Source organism: Dermacentor variabilis, chromosome 3, assembly GCF_050947875.1.
Source record: "Dermacentor variabilis isolate Ectoservices chromosome 3, ASM5094787v1, whole genome shotgun sequence".
NCBI lineage: Eukaryota > Metazoa > Arthropoda > Arachnida > Ixodida > Ixodidae > Dermacentor > Dermacentor variabilis.
Window position 1 is genome coordinate 26,306,912 of NC_134570.1, and position 16,023 is coordinate 26,322,934.

Below are 16,023 nucleotides of genomic sequence, written 5' to 3' on the forward strand. Positions count from 1 at the left end.
TCAAATTCAAAGTGTCCCGCATAAAGACCTCTACGGCAACAGAACTCGCCGCCCTAAGTGCTGCTGTTAATTGCATCTCACAAGCAAACCTTGAAGTGAGACGTCCTTTTTTTCACTCCAAGGTTCCTTCAAAGTCTGCAGTCGGCCTTGCGATGTAAGACCCATGAACAACCGATGCTTGAGACTACAGAAGTTCTCCGTCAAACCCTCGTGAATGGATCCATGGGTGAAAAACAGCGCAAAAATAAACACGGACAAGGGAGGAACACAGGACCGGCGCGTACTGCCAACTACTAGGACTTATTGTGCGCATACACAAATATACTTATGAAAAAGCGGGGGAGAGGGGAGGTGCTCTCCCCTCTCCCTATTTTCATAGGCATATTTGTGTATATGCGCACAATAAACCCTAGTAGTTGACAGTCAGACCTCCCACTCCTCTCCCCCCCCCCCTTTTCATAGGTATATTTGTGTATGCGCACGATAAGCCCTAGTAGCTGGCAGTCAGTGGTCGTCCCGTGTTCCTCTGTTGTCCGTGTTTATTTTCCCGCTGTTTTTCACCCATGGACTCGTACCAACTAGCTCGCATTCATACCTTTTTAACTCATGAATGGACATGATATCATCGTCCAATTGATACCGGGGCACTGTGGCGCCGTCGGTAATCACCTTGCTGACGATGTCGCTCGGCCAGCCCATAAAAAAGCCCAGAGAGTTCCCACACCTTTATGAGGGACAGACGCTGCGAGGGACCTTCGTTTACTTGCTCACAACATGACTCAACTTCGTCAAACACCCCGATTGTCTCGAACTGTCGTCTCTACCGGCTTAATCCTACATTGCAGCTGCAGCTTCCATCGCACATCTCCCGCGGTGATGCAACTTTGCTATGCAGCCTCTGGTTTGGGGTGAGTGAGAGAGAGGAAAGGCAGGGAGGTTAACCAGAAGGGAGTTTCTGGTTTGCTACCCTGCACTGGGGTGGGGGATATAGGGGTTGTAATAACGACAAATAGCCAGAGAAGAAAAAAAAAGAAGAGAAAAGAGAAACAGGTAACAGAAAATTCGTTCCAATCACAGGCGTTCACAGAGGCCGGTCGATCTCAAGAGGCGCAGTAGCGCTTGCAATACCTTCTGATGCGATGTTAAGTCGCGTGGATCTTTCAGAGCCATCGGCCATACCATGCTGAATAGGCCGGTTCTCGTCCGACCCCCGATCTTTCAGAAATCTTTCTTCCGGCAGAGGCTGGTCGTCCAACTGGTTTAGCATGACGGAAAGCGATTGTCTCTGCACACTGTACTGCGCGAACTGGCAAAGAACACGATGAATCGTTTCCGCGTCACCGCAATCGCCACATGCTGCGTTCTTGGACATCCCTATGCATAACGCGTAGGCATTGGTAAACGCGACGTCCAACCATGGCCTGCACAAAACGATCGCGTCTCTTCAGGGAAGCCTTGGTGGAAGTTGGAGGCTTAAGGTTGGATCCAGGGTGTATAAACTGGCGTGCATAAAATGTGGTTCATTCCACTCTGATTTGCATTGGTGGGAAAATAAGGGAGCATCCTCGCAGCATCTGTCCTAGACAGCGAGATAGATAGGCAGTTTTCTTCTGTATGAGCTGAACGAGCAGCTTGATCGGCACGTTCACTGCCGATGATACCATAGTGACTTGGTAGCCACTGAAAAATTATTTCATGTCCTTTCTCAGTCAGGTCATGCATGGCTTCTGTGATTTCAAGTACTAACTGTTCACACGGACCGCGCGGGAAAACTGAGAATAAACACTGTAGTGCCGTCTTCGAATCGCATAACATCGACCATTTGTGCGTTGGTTCTTCATTAATAAAGCGTAGTGCGACTCGAAGCGCTGCGAGTTCTGCTGCCGTCGACATTGTCCAGTGAGATGTTTTCAACTTGATAGTGGTGGCTTTTGCTGAAATTACTACAGCTGCGGTAGAGCTTTTCAGCAGGACGGAGCTGTCAATGTATATGTGGGTGTAATACCGGTACTTCTCATTTAATAGGAGTGAGCTAAGCTGTTTAAGAGCCGGTGATGACATATCTGCTTTTTTCCGGATGCCAGGTATATATTGTTAGGTTGATCTTTGGTTGAATGAGGCACCAAGGAGGAGTCGAAGGTCTCGCGGCAGGTGTGAAGCTAGATGGTATAGCCTCACGATGTGCGGATACGGTTCGGTAGAACGAGGCACGTGGTCTCTCCGCAGGTAGAGAGGCTAGATGGTGGTAAGGAGTGCGGGCAAGGTGCCTTACGTGCACTCTTAGTGCTTCAACTGTGATGTGGGTCTTGATGAGGTGGTCCCTTGCGACTGCAATAGTTGCCGCCGTTGACGCACTTCGAGGAAGACCTACACCAATCTTGAGCTTCTCAGCCTGAACGCTTTGAATAATACGTAGGCTTGTTTTACTTGCGTTAGTTAATACTGGCAAGCTGTACCGCAAGAAGCCGAGAAGAAGTACCCTATATAGTTGCAGCATAGCGCTTGTGGACATTCCGTGGTTAGGGGTGACCTAACGAAAGCATACTTATCCCTTATGGGAATATCAGACAACCTATCTCATGCAACCGTGAAGGAACTATCCAACACCTGTTGTGTTTTTGTGATCGATATGACATCGAACTCGACGTTCTTCGGAGTGCGTTAAACTGATTAGACAGCAGTCCATTTTCAGAGACAAAGATTCTTGGAACAGAGCCCCACGCGTCACAGGCTTACAAAGCGACGCGTGGGTTGCTATGGTTCAGGAAATCAACTGGCCTCAGTGATGTATTTTAGGCGTGATGGGGTAACCGCACTTTTAACCTTGATTGTACCTTTCTCTCTCCCTCTCCTTTATTTTCATCCATAACCCCCTTCCCGCGCGTCTGGTTGACCTCCCTACCTTTCCTTCCTTCTTTTCCTCCTCCTCCTCCTCCTATTTATTAAAGAATGTTTCTTTCCCTCTTCGAGGTCAGGTAGCCAGATTCAGGAAAGTGGGTAAGGATACGCAAATAAATGTTAGCACGTTGGAAGGAATCCACTGCTCGCGCCAGTCACGTTGTTCATTTTTCTCTGCATTTTTCGCCTTCAAGCGTCGACTTTAGCCTACGAATGTTGAGTGCAACCCGCTGCAGCCTGGTATAAAGAATGCTCGAGAGTCGACGCGTGGAGACGCGAAAAAAAAAAAACGTTCCGACTCACCTTCCGATCTTCCAAGGACAGCAGAGGGAGCAGCAAGATTGGAATGGCGACCATGAGGATCCTCTTCCAGTGTCGAAACAGCGGCAGCAGGCCCATCCTCCAGTTAGTAATCGTGGCGTGTGGACGCATGCGGACCTTCTATACAGGCGTTGCAAGCGACAGTCCCAGCACTGCTTCCACTGGAGTGGTAGCGCTGCGGACGAAGAAGCGTATATCGGCTAGCCGGAACCTCCGAGCTAATGCACCATGGGTTATAGCGCCGAAAGTCGCTGAGAAAGGATAATGCACGAGATGGTTACGCTGTTGATAAAGACTGCCGCGCCACGAAAATCGTAAAGAAAGGCGTAAGGTGACTGAACGACAGACTGCGTCCCCCGCTGATACGAACACGCAAACGGAGGACGCCACGTGTTTAGCATCCGTTCTAAACGACTCTCTCCTCGCGTCCTCCGCTGTAGCGATCTACGCACGTGGAGAGCTTTCTGACCTGTAAGGGCTGTGGGAGGACAAAATATTTTACAGCGGACAAAATACACTCGATGAGAGCTCGGCGCCACACTGCTTTAGCTGAAAACTCAATGGCATTCTTGCGCCTGCTCTATCACCATGAGCGGCCAGTCTGCTGTAAGTTTGTTTTAAAAACTTATAGCATACTTTTAGCCTTCTGAAAAGGTTGTGCGAATGTTCAGAATCTTAAATACGTGGCAAATAACTCTGCTATTTAGATTAGAGTTGACAATCCACTATTCGAAGGTGCTGAATTTTCTTTTTTTGTTCGAGTGTAAAGGATAACAATGCTCAAATGGAGGAAGAAAAATTCATATGAATGTTTTAAAGAACTCTGCTGCAGGGAAGCCGTGGTTGCTGCGCATATGCCCCAGGTAATGAAACAAACGCATGAAGCAGCTAGCTTCTGCTCAACTACAATTTCAGGTCAATCAATAAGCATTTTTCATTTTAGGGCAGATTGTGATTTCTCAATTTGTTTGCATAACCTTAACATGATGTGCCATGTGCTGCAGCATTGCACTTAGCTTCTTGAACGAACACAGCACACTATGTGCATCCGATAACGCGCTGTTCTTCTTTTATTATAGTCGTTGCGACGGTGCGCCAGAAAATATGAACTTAGATGCTTGTCATTTGCAGCCTCTCGTTTGACGGGACATACTTGAAGCGTTTCAAAGCGTTATACGTATGTTTTGCAATGTACTGGAACAGTAAGTATTTTCCCGAGTTTAAATTTGAATGAACTGGGGGCACGTTATAGATTATGTATGAGCCGAGATTAAAGCGTTTGAATTTATTAGAAGCTAATTGAAAATTGCTAAGCACTCGCTTTCTCTTTGTTCAGAGGCGTAACGTATAAGAAACGCTTAGAATGCTTTAGCGGTGTCCTGGAAGAAGCAAATGTGGCAGGAACTTTACATATGGAGGACACTAGGGTACGTTATAAGCAGGGTGTCGAGACGAATCCTAACCGGAAGCCGTAGGCCAACCGGAATTTTAGCTGGAAGTGAATCCAAATCGACATTCTTAGAACGTGCGTGAACCCGAACCAAGCCTGAACCGAAAAAAAGAAAAGTCGCAGTTTCACCCAAAACACGAAGCCTGATAAGACTACCATAGTATTAGGCAACTACACGAAGTAAGATTCGTAGTATTAGTGAGATCGTAGTGAGCAAACGGGCGCACCCTTTAGCACCAAGGTATGGAACACAGTACGCTGCTGCGGTGTCGCTGACGTCTGCGTTCATAAAACCGCCAGCATGGACATGTAGGATGGTGTCGATAAGCCGCGTTCAAGCGTTTTATTACCAAGGACCGGGAACGTAGTACTCGAGTTGAAGCCGAGGAATGTGGAGGTCACAAACAAAGGATGACGTTCGGCGTTGTTGGTATATTATGTTATCAATGTTATAATGTTATCGACGTTATAACATATTAACTGGTGTTGAGCGCTAAAAACAATCGGTACAAAGAAGAGTTAATAATCTTCTACGGCACGACCAACGCTTGTCTTGCATCCGTCATTTTCGGCCCCGGCATTTTTTAACACGTAACCTCTGTTACTGTGTGACCAATGACATCTGTGAAGCGCCAGCTGGAGTAATTACATAACCATATCGATCGTTCTTGCATGATTCAGGGTTGCACCTGTTCATATAATACAAGACCAAGAGAAGGAAATTTACAGAAGAATAAAAATGGGTTGGCGTGCATATGGCAGACATTGTCAGATTCTGACTGGAAGCTTACCACTATCATTGAAAAGAAAACTGTACAATCAATGCATTCTACCTGTACTAACATATTGGGCAGCTACTTTCAGATTGACAAAGAAGCTCGAAAACAAGTTAAGTACCACGCAAAGAGCGATGGAACGAAGAATGGTAGGCGTAACGATAAGAGACAGGAAGGGAGCGGTGTGGATCAAAGGGCAAACAGGGATATCCAACATTACATTGACATTAAGAGAAAAAAATGGAGCTGGCCAGGCCATGTTGAGCATAGGATGGAAAACCGGTGTACCATTAGGTTACAGATAGGGTGCCAAGAGAAGGGAAGCGCAGTCGAGGACGGCAGAAAACGAAGGGGGGTGATGAAATTAGGAAATTCGTAGGCGCAAGTTGGAATCAGTTGGCGCAGGACTGAGGTAATTGGAGATCGCAGGGAGGGGCCTTCGTCCTGCAGTGTTCATAAATTATTATTATTATTATTATTACTATTATTATTATTATTATTATTATTATTATTATTATTATTATTATTATTATTATTATTATTATTATTATTATTATTATTATTTAATACAAGCGGAAACACTCATCGTAGAAGGGTACGTTTGAATCATGGTTTGAACTTGGCTATGTTTTCTGTCATGTCGAGACGCCCTTCCGACACGCTGTTAATGAACTCGCTGGTCCGGAACGTAAAACACAGATCTACCTCTCCAGGGTTGGGCGCGAAATGCTGACGACCCTTGAAAGAGCTCGGAAGATAAAACGGCACGCGCAGAAGTTAGCGCCCTGAATGACAATCACCTGCATCGAATACGCTTGCTTTATATAGAGTCCGGCAGCAAAGGTACGAATGAAAGCAGGACGTGGCTCAAACGTTAAAGCAACATCGACATGTCTGCACAGGACAAAAGACGAGGAAAGAAGGAAGGACACAAAACAGGCGCTGACTGCAACAGGCGCGACTTCAAGTTGAAGTCAGTGCCTGTGTTGTGTTCTTCCTTCTGTCCTCTTCTTTTGCGCTGTGCAGACATGCCGATGTTGAATCACCAACTTGCCAAAGCTTTCACTTTATCGAGTGAAAAAACGTCACTCGCTGCTGCAAAATGGAGAAGAGAGAAAAATACGATAAAGCTGCGCAAAAGTAAGTTAGGCAGAACGGTTCGGCTTAAGATGTACTCGTACAAGCTCACCAGAAGCTCCAAAAAGTGTATAGCGGAATGTGACGGACACGTCGAACTCAGCATGAGCGTCGCCAGGCTGTCGTCTGTAATTTCGTTCTGAAAATACTGCGACAACGCGTATGACATTGCTTCGAGCGCAGAGCTTGTCTGGCTTATTTTTTCTTGCTGTCCTGCCGTTATGGTATTTTCCATATGTCATGTAGGTCGGCAGAAATCAGATGAGTTCAGTCTACAAAGAAAATAAATGCGCGGTGTCTAGTGTGTGTTGTGAGATAAAAGTCACTTGTGACAGACATTGCGTGATTGAGACTTTTAGCAGTTGTGATAAATGCCACGCTGAATGTTGACATTTGGGCTTCTGAACAGTGAAGTCCGGAAGATGCCACAGCATGTGCATTTTATTGTTTTCATCCCGTATTGCCATGAACGCGATAAGTGTACTCGACTACGAAACCTGAACGAAGGCCTACCCCCGTGGATAACCAAGCGTTACAGGGGAGCAGAAAGAAAGTACAAATCATAAATGCTGCGCGGTTCTGGTAGAGGTTCATTCATGGCGTTTTTCGTCTAAACTGGAGTGGGACTCTTCTTGTTATGTTATCGTCACAACCAAAGAAGCATCAACAAAGGACCGTTATTGATCTGCGCGCGTACGCATTAATATCGGCAGTTAAAACGATATTTATATTGTCGTTTGTGACGCTTCCATGAATACATTCAGGTCAATGGTGTCAAAGAAGGATAGGCACAGCACGCATGCACTTTAATACCGTGAACAAAACACGTACTGCCTTCCTAGGTTGTTGCTACTGTGCAACCGCCTTTCATGGCGCCTATCAAATCGAATTTTCAGTTCCATGTTCAGTTGCGAAAATCGCTTGTGGTGCCACGTGTGCGTTCGTTTCTGTCAACGTTATCGTCAACCAAACCCGCCATATTTCCACCATTTTCCATTTCCCCTCCCCAGCAGTGCAGAGCAGCAGGCAAGAGCACATTCGCTCAAGCCGGCACTTGCGCCACTGTGGTTACAGAAAAAACACAGCCGTGGTCCCGCCGTAAAAGCTGCATTTACCTTTAATGGCCTAAACAGTGCTGGTATGCAGGGCCGGGTTAACAAACTGGCTTCAATGAAGTGACAGCAGAGGCGAGCTTCTTTGACGTAGTCGCTTTTATTTATTTATTTATTTATTTATTTATTTATTTATTTATTTATTTATTTATTTATTTATTTATTCTTTACCACACAGAAGGCAGGGATTTAACCAGAAATGCGTCTGGTTGGCTACGTACCCTATTCTGGGGGACGGGAAAGAGGGAATAGAAAGATAGAGAAAGGAAGGGGAGAGGGAGGAAAGCCGCGGTGAGCGCGCGCACGCACGCGGACGGCCTGAGCGAGTCATATAGGCCAGTCGCTCTCAAAAAAGACAAAAGTGCCCTCATAGCTTTGAACACTGAGTGCATGTGGGAGGATGCGCCGGGACAGTATAAGCCGTCTCTTAAGCCGTTGCACTTCAAGCAGTGTACTAGTGCACGAATCGCTTTTTGTGCCAATGACGGGTGTGGCCATGGTCCAAGTATCTTTGACTCAGAGAACGGTCTCGAGTCCAGACGGTTTACAGTTGTCTTGAGAGAGTGGCGTTGTACGCCGTAGCACCAGCCTCGGCACTGTCGGTGCCACATGCTGAAGGAGACCTGGAACATCGTGGAACCTTCAGCCGCTGTAGCACACGAAATGTGGAGCTTCGCGTTCAACGGGATTGAAGTTCTCGTGGACGTACTTGATCGTGGCGTCTCCGATAGCAGCACAACTTATCGGAATGGGAGAGAAGCGAAGAGACAACCGCTTGGAAGTGGTGTAGTTAGCAGCCATTGCTGTAAATGTGACTGGGTTTTTAATAGGCCAAGCATATTCTGAAAGCTGAGAAGTACAACTTCGCGGTTATCTATGGTTATTTACCCGACCACTTCGGTCGGCGGAACGACCTTTTTCATGAGCGAGCCACGACCGATGTCACAGCCACAGCCGGAGCCATGACCGATGCCACAGCCAGTGCCACAGCCGGAACCACAGTCACATCAAATCATACAGCGCACCGCGGTAGAGTCCACAGCGCCAAATTGTCCGAAGACAAATTGTCCGAAGAAGACCAGCAAGTGATTGTGATGCTTCGGTCCCTCACAAATAAGCTTCGTGAACTTTTCAGCAAGTTGCATACTCTGTCAGTGCGAAGTGCAGTGCAAAACTGGATGCTCTTAATCCAGTGCTTGCAACTCTCGAGTAAGCACCATAGCTTACCCGCAGCCTCCTATTCGCAAAATGACCACTGGCCTAGATGTGATCAACGCAGATCGCCAGCTTTGTAACTCCACTTTGGTGTCACGGTGCTTCACTGCGCACACAGTCATCACTTCCTTCCTCTTCTTTCTATTCCCCCTTTCCCTCACCCCCAGTGTAGGGTAGCAAACCGGACGCTCGTCTGGTTGACCTCTCTGCCTTTCCTCTCTTTGCTATCTCTCTCTCTCTCTCTGATATATATTTGATCAGGACACCACAAAATGGCCTGTGTATTCATCGATCATATAAAAGCGCTCGTAACGGAAACCGTCTCAACGATCTGTACACTGCCAATGATGAGGGGAATGACGAATGTGCCGTGAATAACCCCGTTATCAACAAGTCATCTCTTTGGCGCTAGGCTCTCTCCCTCCTGCCCTTTACTTTTTCTTTTCTCGTTTTTATTGCGAAAGCAATACTGCTCGAGGTTTCCGCTCTTGGCCGTCGTCCCGGAGAATCCACCATTGACCTTTAGCGTGACCTATGTGTGACGTCATACCAGCTATGGAAAAGCGGGGCCCCAACTCAGCTCGTCGCGATCGTCCCAGCGAATCCTCCATGCTGCAGCTGCGCGCCGCTGCCGCGAGGGGCGCTCGCTGTACGTGACGTCATGCCATTGTGGAAAAGCGGCCGCCCAAACTCGGCTCGTCGCGATCGTCCCAGCGAATCCTCCACGGTATGTCGGATGATGTGTATACGCGCCGTGAACGCCGACGGACGCGCCACTGGTGGCGGCCTTGCGCATAACATGCGGGAGAGGAGCCTGGCGCGCGCCGTAGTTTGTTGTGTCGTTGATCGTGCTTCTCTGTCTTATTCACGTTTTCAGAGCAAGATAGGCAACACCATTCGCACGTGTGGGGTGGCCAATGCTTCAGGGAATGTCGAAGAAGAATTGTTGCAGGGTTGGGGGCTTAAATACCGGTGAAAACGTGCCGGCGATACGGTTCGAATCACTCCCGCCAAAGCCTCATCAGCGGGAGCAACGGTAGCAAAAATGGATCGTCGCTTCGAAAGGAAATTTCTTGTTCTCATCCTTTCCTTTGTCTCGTCGGTGTTTTTTTTCACTCCATCATAGCTAGACGCGTGAGCTACGAAGTTGGTCTGCAGTGCAGCATGAGGTTTAAAGGCATTTCGCTAAAGTTCGGAATGCTGTTTGCCACTTATATTGTTTTCCGCTTGTTTACCGCGTTGCGCTAGCTAGTTAGGCAGCACGACTGCACGAGCGCATTGCGTTGTATGTTAAAGCTACTGAAGTTTGCAAGAACTGGAATTGTTGGTTCTATGTGGCCCGGTAAATCCTCGCACCAGCTGTCGCGCACTTCATGTTTTTACATCTATCTTATGCGTGGCTTCGCACATGTTTAACTGTTGCTAGTTGCTCCATGCATAACTCTTGTCGCTTCTTTTGAGCTGCGAAGTTTTCACCCTGCCTTGTTTGTAAGGGGTATAAATCACGCTGTGTCTTATCGGAATTATACCAAGGAAGTGCTTCTTTAACAGCTTTATTCTTTTCGCCCGAGGGCATCTTAGATATTGTTTGCATTTTTGAAAATGTATTTAGAAAATAAGTAGTTCAGGGACAGAATTGCTAATAGCTGCTGCATATGGTATTTTTGTTCCATTTCTCGCTGAAAAGTTCGCGTCCCGTTTGGGAAGTCATCACACCTCGATGCTGCCTGAGCAAACTTAACACGCCGAGTGATTTGTTTGTTTCACAACGTAGTCCCTTCTTGCATGTGAGTTTTGTACTCAACTGAATTCTTTCTTATACTTACGCTGCAAATGACTAAACCGGGCCTTGCCACCAGCGCTCATCTACTTTGACTGGCGCTGCTCTGCCTTTAAATATATCATGTGGCACCTCTCTAGTAATATAAAAAAGTACTGAAAAGTTAGTCAGTCTTTAGCTTTGCACGTTTCCAAGTAACTCCCTTGGGGAATCTAAAATTCCACAAACTCACAAACTGCAGCGGAAACGGTAGTTCACCGGCGTATGCAGCAGAATTGCATCGGCGGTACAGCACTAACACGCGCTTTTATTAGCCCGTGTGTTTGGTGACTTCGTTGGCTAGTGTACGCATTTCCATCAATAAATTGGCAATTACTTTTGTTGAGGCGTCTTCGACTGCACTTATTCGGCGATATAACATATATTCATCGGCAGAAAAATCACAACGGCATATGCAGAGATTGCACCGTGCAGATTTGTTTGATATAAGTCTGCACTAACAACGGGTGCTTATTATTCAGGTACAGAAGCAGCACTGCGGCAAGGGTAGAATAAAAAAAACCATCGAGAGATCGCATCACTCAACAAAATTTATCGGCTAGTGAACATGAGCTTCACGTCATGTGAATGGGGTTCATGGCGTTTGTCTGCGGGTATGGGTTCATGGCGTTTGTCTGCGTCTGCCTTGCACGTATGTGGGCCATGTTGCCCCAAACACCGGTAACATCGCGTTCATACCCGCTCGCACAGAGGTCAGCATCTTCCCTACAGCTGTCACCGCAGAAGAAGCAGCCTTGCACCCGAACAAAGGAGAAATCGCAGCCGCGAACCTCAGCCATCCTTGCTGCAAAGGGTTGTCGTCTGCTACTGCTCCCGCGTGCACTGTTGGAAACATCCGCTAGGTGGCTTTCAGTGGCGCCTCTACAGGCGGTGCACGAGGCGTATAAGGTGGAGCTGCAACGATGTGCTGCAGCTAAGAAGCGGTGGCGTGCGGAAGAAACGGATGAAGATCGGGAACAACATTTAGCTAAACGGCGTGCATATTATGCAGCCAGTCGAATGCGTTCAGCATCTCTTGATCTGGGTGCATCTACAAGTATCATGCATGCTCTCAATGCTGACGCGACTTTGGCAACACCTGATCATTCGACAGCAAGCCTTATGGATGCTTTAAATGGCGACGAGACTGCATCTACACGTTCGATGAGCAGTATGGAACTCTACAACCTGAACAGAAGATTGCTTTCGCAGTCCACTAGGCTTAGCCAAGCTAAGCCTCTGCCAACTTTTTCTCTCCTTTTCTCTATCTTTTCGTGCTTTCTTGCGTGTTTTTCTGTCTCTATCTAAATATAAAAAGAGGCTGTTGCGGGAATGTACAGTATCCCAGTCATAAATTCCAACAAGCTACCAGTTATGCGAAAATTTGGCATATAGGCTTGTCGACTTGATGGCCTGTTGGTTTACCGGCCTGTTGGCTTATCAGCCTGTTGGTGTATCGGCCTGTTGGCGTATCGGCCTGTTGGCGTATCGGCTTGCAGATACGCAGTCTTGTGTTATTTGGCAGAAAATAAGTCTTTCTCTGAATACCTGAAATTATTTTTATTTGCAGAAAGTACCACAGTCGGCAAAAAAGTTTGCGGCACAAACAATCACTTCCGTCGCAAGTTGCCCGGCTTCTGTGCAAGGTGCTTTCGAACATCCTTCATCCCTTTTTTCTGGTCTTCGACGGGCGCATCGCTACTAATGCATGTGCACACAGGAGTCTGCAGCGTGAGGCTCTGCGCAGCGCGAGCAAACTGTCGTGTTCTCGCACACAGCGCTCACGTGTCCCAGCCTCATGCAATTAATTTCGACATTGGAGTGGCTTTCGCATAAATAGTCGCACGGGATGTCTAAAGTGGCCCACCTTGACGTGTGAGTGAAGAGATTCGCCCTTGAAAATCACCTTCACACAGCGGGATTCGCCGAGTCGAGGCACGTGAGTTATGGCGAAGCCATCAACGGCTGGCTTCGCTAGAAAACGCAAGTCAGCGCTGGAGATGGAGACGTCCGCGTTGTAGATGACACCAGTAGTGGTGTCACTGTCCAGAGGAATATACGAGCGGACCTTCATGCCGCCCAGTTCCGTAAGTAAATTTGCTCATAGTTCGCAGCGCAGTCTTATGTACAACGTCAGTAGCCAATACATTTTTTTCGTGTGCTGACTCTGACGTCCGCGACTTGATTTGGCATCACTGCTTCAAGAAGCACCGAGACAGACTATGTTGTAAGAGTTGGGGTCGGGCATGAAATAAGTGGTAGCTGGCCCATGCTGTCGCTCGACTCATCCACGCTATGGGTGTTGTTTAAGGGAGGGAGTTGTTTTCATCGAGAACGAGGAATATGGGATTTATTTACAAAATCTACATGAAGGGTGAAGAACCTTACATTTCATCAGTCTAGTATGACTGAAAAAGAAAGCACCTCGAACAGCCGGAAACGGCTGCTTAAAAACCCTCTGTCCTCCCTAGATCCCTAGGTGAGGGAATACTGCTGTTCAACCTTCGTCAAATGGGAGCGTCCAAAGTCATCGTAGTCGACCCGCCTTTGAGGGGGAGGGTTCACACACTCACTTCCGCACTTTGACTTCACTGAACACACTGAGGTGAGGGGGTTCTCGTAGACAGGGGTTGATGCGCTTGACCCAAGCAGGCGCCTCTTGATTTCAGAGCTGACTCCGCAGCTAGCCGCCGCGTCCGTCCATTGTCTGTGACGATTTCTGGGGCCCGTGAAAAAGCACCGCAAGACACCCTTCTCCAGGAGCTCTCTTGCTCCAAGTAGACCGTAAAGGCGACAGCGAATCAACTAACAATACTCGGTCCGCCGAACGTGGCTAGACTCGCTGGCGCCGCTGGCTGTCCGCAGGAGGCGCATTGTTGTCTTTACAAAGCGAGTCGTCGCAGCGGGCCGGGAAATGTTCGAAGGTCGTTTCTCCGAAGATCACTACCCCCACAGGGCGTTCGAAACAACTGCAGCGGGCTGTGAATGGTTTGCAGTTCAGTACCCCTGCAGGCCGATCGTAACAATGTTGAGTCGCCTCAGGTTGTTGGTAGCGCGTTCTGGTACAAATAGAATCGTACTGACTGAAGTATACGGAGTTGGTCCCACAGTCGACGTGCTTGAAGACAGGTAGGTCCTGATGTTTCTTCGTTTCGCCTGTGGCCCCTCTCAAGCTGAAATTCATCATCGGAGAAGTCCTCACTGCTGAGCGAGTAGACACTTGTATCGTCGCGGTTGGTGTCGTTCTGGAGGTCAGTCCGCTTCCTGGACGCAGCCACCACTGAAGTCGCCATCCCTAGCAGAAGCGCGGAGACGCCAAGTTGCATCCGTGCCACAACCCATGGCGGCTCTCCCGTGATATACACCGAAATCAGGTGAAAATAGCTGAGCTAGAAGAATAGCGTCCTGGCTCGCAGTCACTTCGTCTTCGTCTCAGAGAGAGAGAAAAGGATAAATATATACAGCGTGTTCCGGATAATTTTAGCCAGAGTTTAAAAATATGCCGGTGCACTCTAAGACGGCGCGACCAAATGCATGTTGCTCACTTTTGTATGTAGTGTGTTAGGCTATTTTTTGTATTTTTCTTAATTTCACGAGATAGCGATAACGTGGCTAGAACGTGCGCGCATCACCACTGGTAGGTTGCGTATATTGGGTACGTTCGATTTCCCTACACCACCTGAATCAGTTCACGAGGTGCTGCACCCTGCCATTTGTTTTAGCCGTACAGCAATGGCGCCTGCTGATCGAACCATGACATTCGTTTCAAAAGGTGAAGGTATACGGTGCAGGGCTGGCTCATGATTTTGCAGCACCTACCCGACTGTCGGTGCCGACTTGGTGCAGGCGTACATGTGCGAAGCAGCGGCGCAGCAGACAACGCAGCACATGCGCGTGAACTCCGTTAAAACCCCGCTTGCGCACGTCTGATGTGTCTACGCAACTGTGGTGTGTATTCGCGCCCCAGAAGCCGATCATACTTGCAGTTCAGGGCCTCTCAAGCGTACACACCGTACACATTAGTATGACATAACATAACGCCTGCACCGTGTCTGCACTTTTGCATTCGTTTCGAGTGTTTCGCTGGGCCTGCACCTCAGAAATAGAGTTGCACAATTTGTGAACTACTCGTGAACCGCCGCGAACTGGTTCATAGTGGTGCAGGCGACTCGAACAGACCCATTGTCTCAAGGAAGAAAACAAGAGCGTTGGCGCCACCATACGATGACTCATTTCATTTCCCGGGGACACGCGCCCTAGCTAATGAAGCTGACGACGGCTTGTACACAACAGACGACAGAAGCGAGAAGCGTTTTCGACGGAATAATCATGCGCTTTGAGCTAGCTGCTTTATTATTACTGCGGAGGAAAACTGTTTTGCTTTACCGAGAACCTTACGTTCAGTGCATTCATTTCAGTTTCTTAGGCAAAACGTCAAGATATAGCGTCACGTTACGAAAGCAAAATCGGGCCATCAGCGCCATTTTATTCGCGTCACGTCTACGTCACGCATCGAAGAAAATGGCGGAATGTCCAGAATAGCGCCCTAGGTTGAGGCAACGCTCTGGAGAACCCCCGTAGACGCTAGCGCCACATTTCCCTATTTATTTAGAAACTCTATGAATGGCATGGAAGGAGCACCAACAGCACGTTACGCGACTTCGCCCCCAGCTATTCCTTCCTGTCATTTCTACGTTACACTTATTATCCGTCCCTCAAGGCCGACTGATCACATTGATAATGAAAACCCCTTGATAACTGGGCCGAAGTGCCGCTTTGACCACGTACGAAATGCGAAAAGAATGCGAGAAGAATGGTTCAAAATCACGGTTTGCTCGCACCGCTAGGAAAGAAGCTATATATTGCGCCAGAAACTTGCTTCGCACCAAAGCGAAATTAAAGTGACCATTTTCTTTTTTTTAAAGCTTAGCCCGCTGCATGAAGTTTCATCCGGTTTCGGAAACTCCACCGCTTCGGTGGAAGTAGAGTTACTGTATGTGCTACCGCAGGTAGCAGAGTTGCGCGTCTGTTTTATCACGCCGCTAGCGCCTCTATTGGCAGAACGTCATCACGTGGTAGCCAAGCAACCGTGCATTGCGGAGAAGCAGATGTTCGGGCCAATTTTTGTATTTCCCGACGCCGCCGCTGCAGCGAACTGGATTGACACAAGTTGTCGCCAGTCAAATTCAAATCCAATCCTGCCTTGATCTTGCCTGATCTTGCCGTTCGCTGTCCACGTGCGTGCTAGCTGCGTAGCAACAACGCAACGTGCGCAGCGCATCTCACGTTTGTTTC

General features: G+C 48.1%; 1 protein-coding gene across 1 annotated transcript in view; it reads right to left on the reverse strand.

Moving 5' to 3' along the window:
• Positions 1 to 6,722, reverse strand: part of LOC142575322 (Na(+)/citrate cotransporter-like) — a 49,215-nt gene extending 42,493 nt beyond the window's left edge. Inside the window, exons 1-2 of the mRNA XM_075684583.1 lie at positions 6,635 to 6,722; positions 3,202 to 3,394 (exon numbers count right to left, since the gene is read on the reverse strand). Coding sequence (XP_075540698.1) covers positions 3,202 to 3,330 — 129 coding nt within the window. The 5' untranslated portion in view covers positions 3,331 to 3,394; positions 6,635 to 6,722. The remainder of the gene's footprint in view (positions 1 to 3,201; positions 3,395 to 6,634) is intronic.
• Positions 6,723 to 16,023: the final 9,301 nt, after the last annotated feature.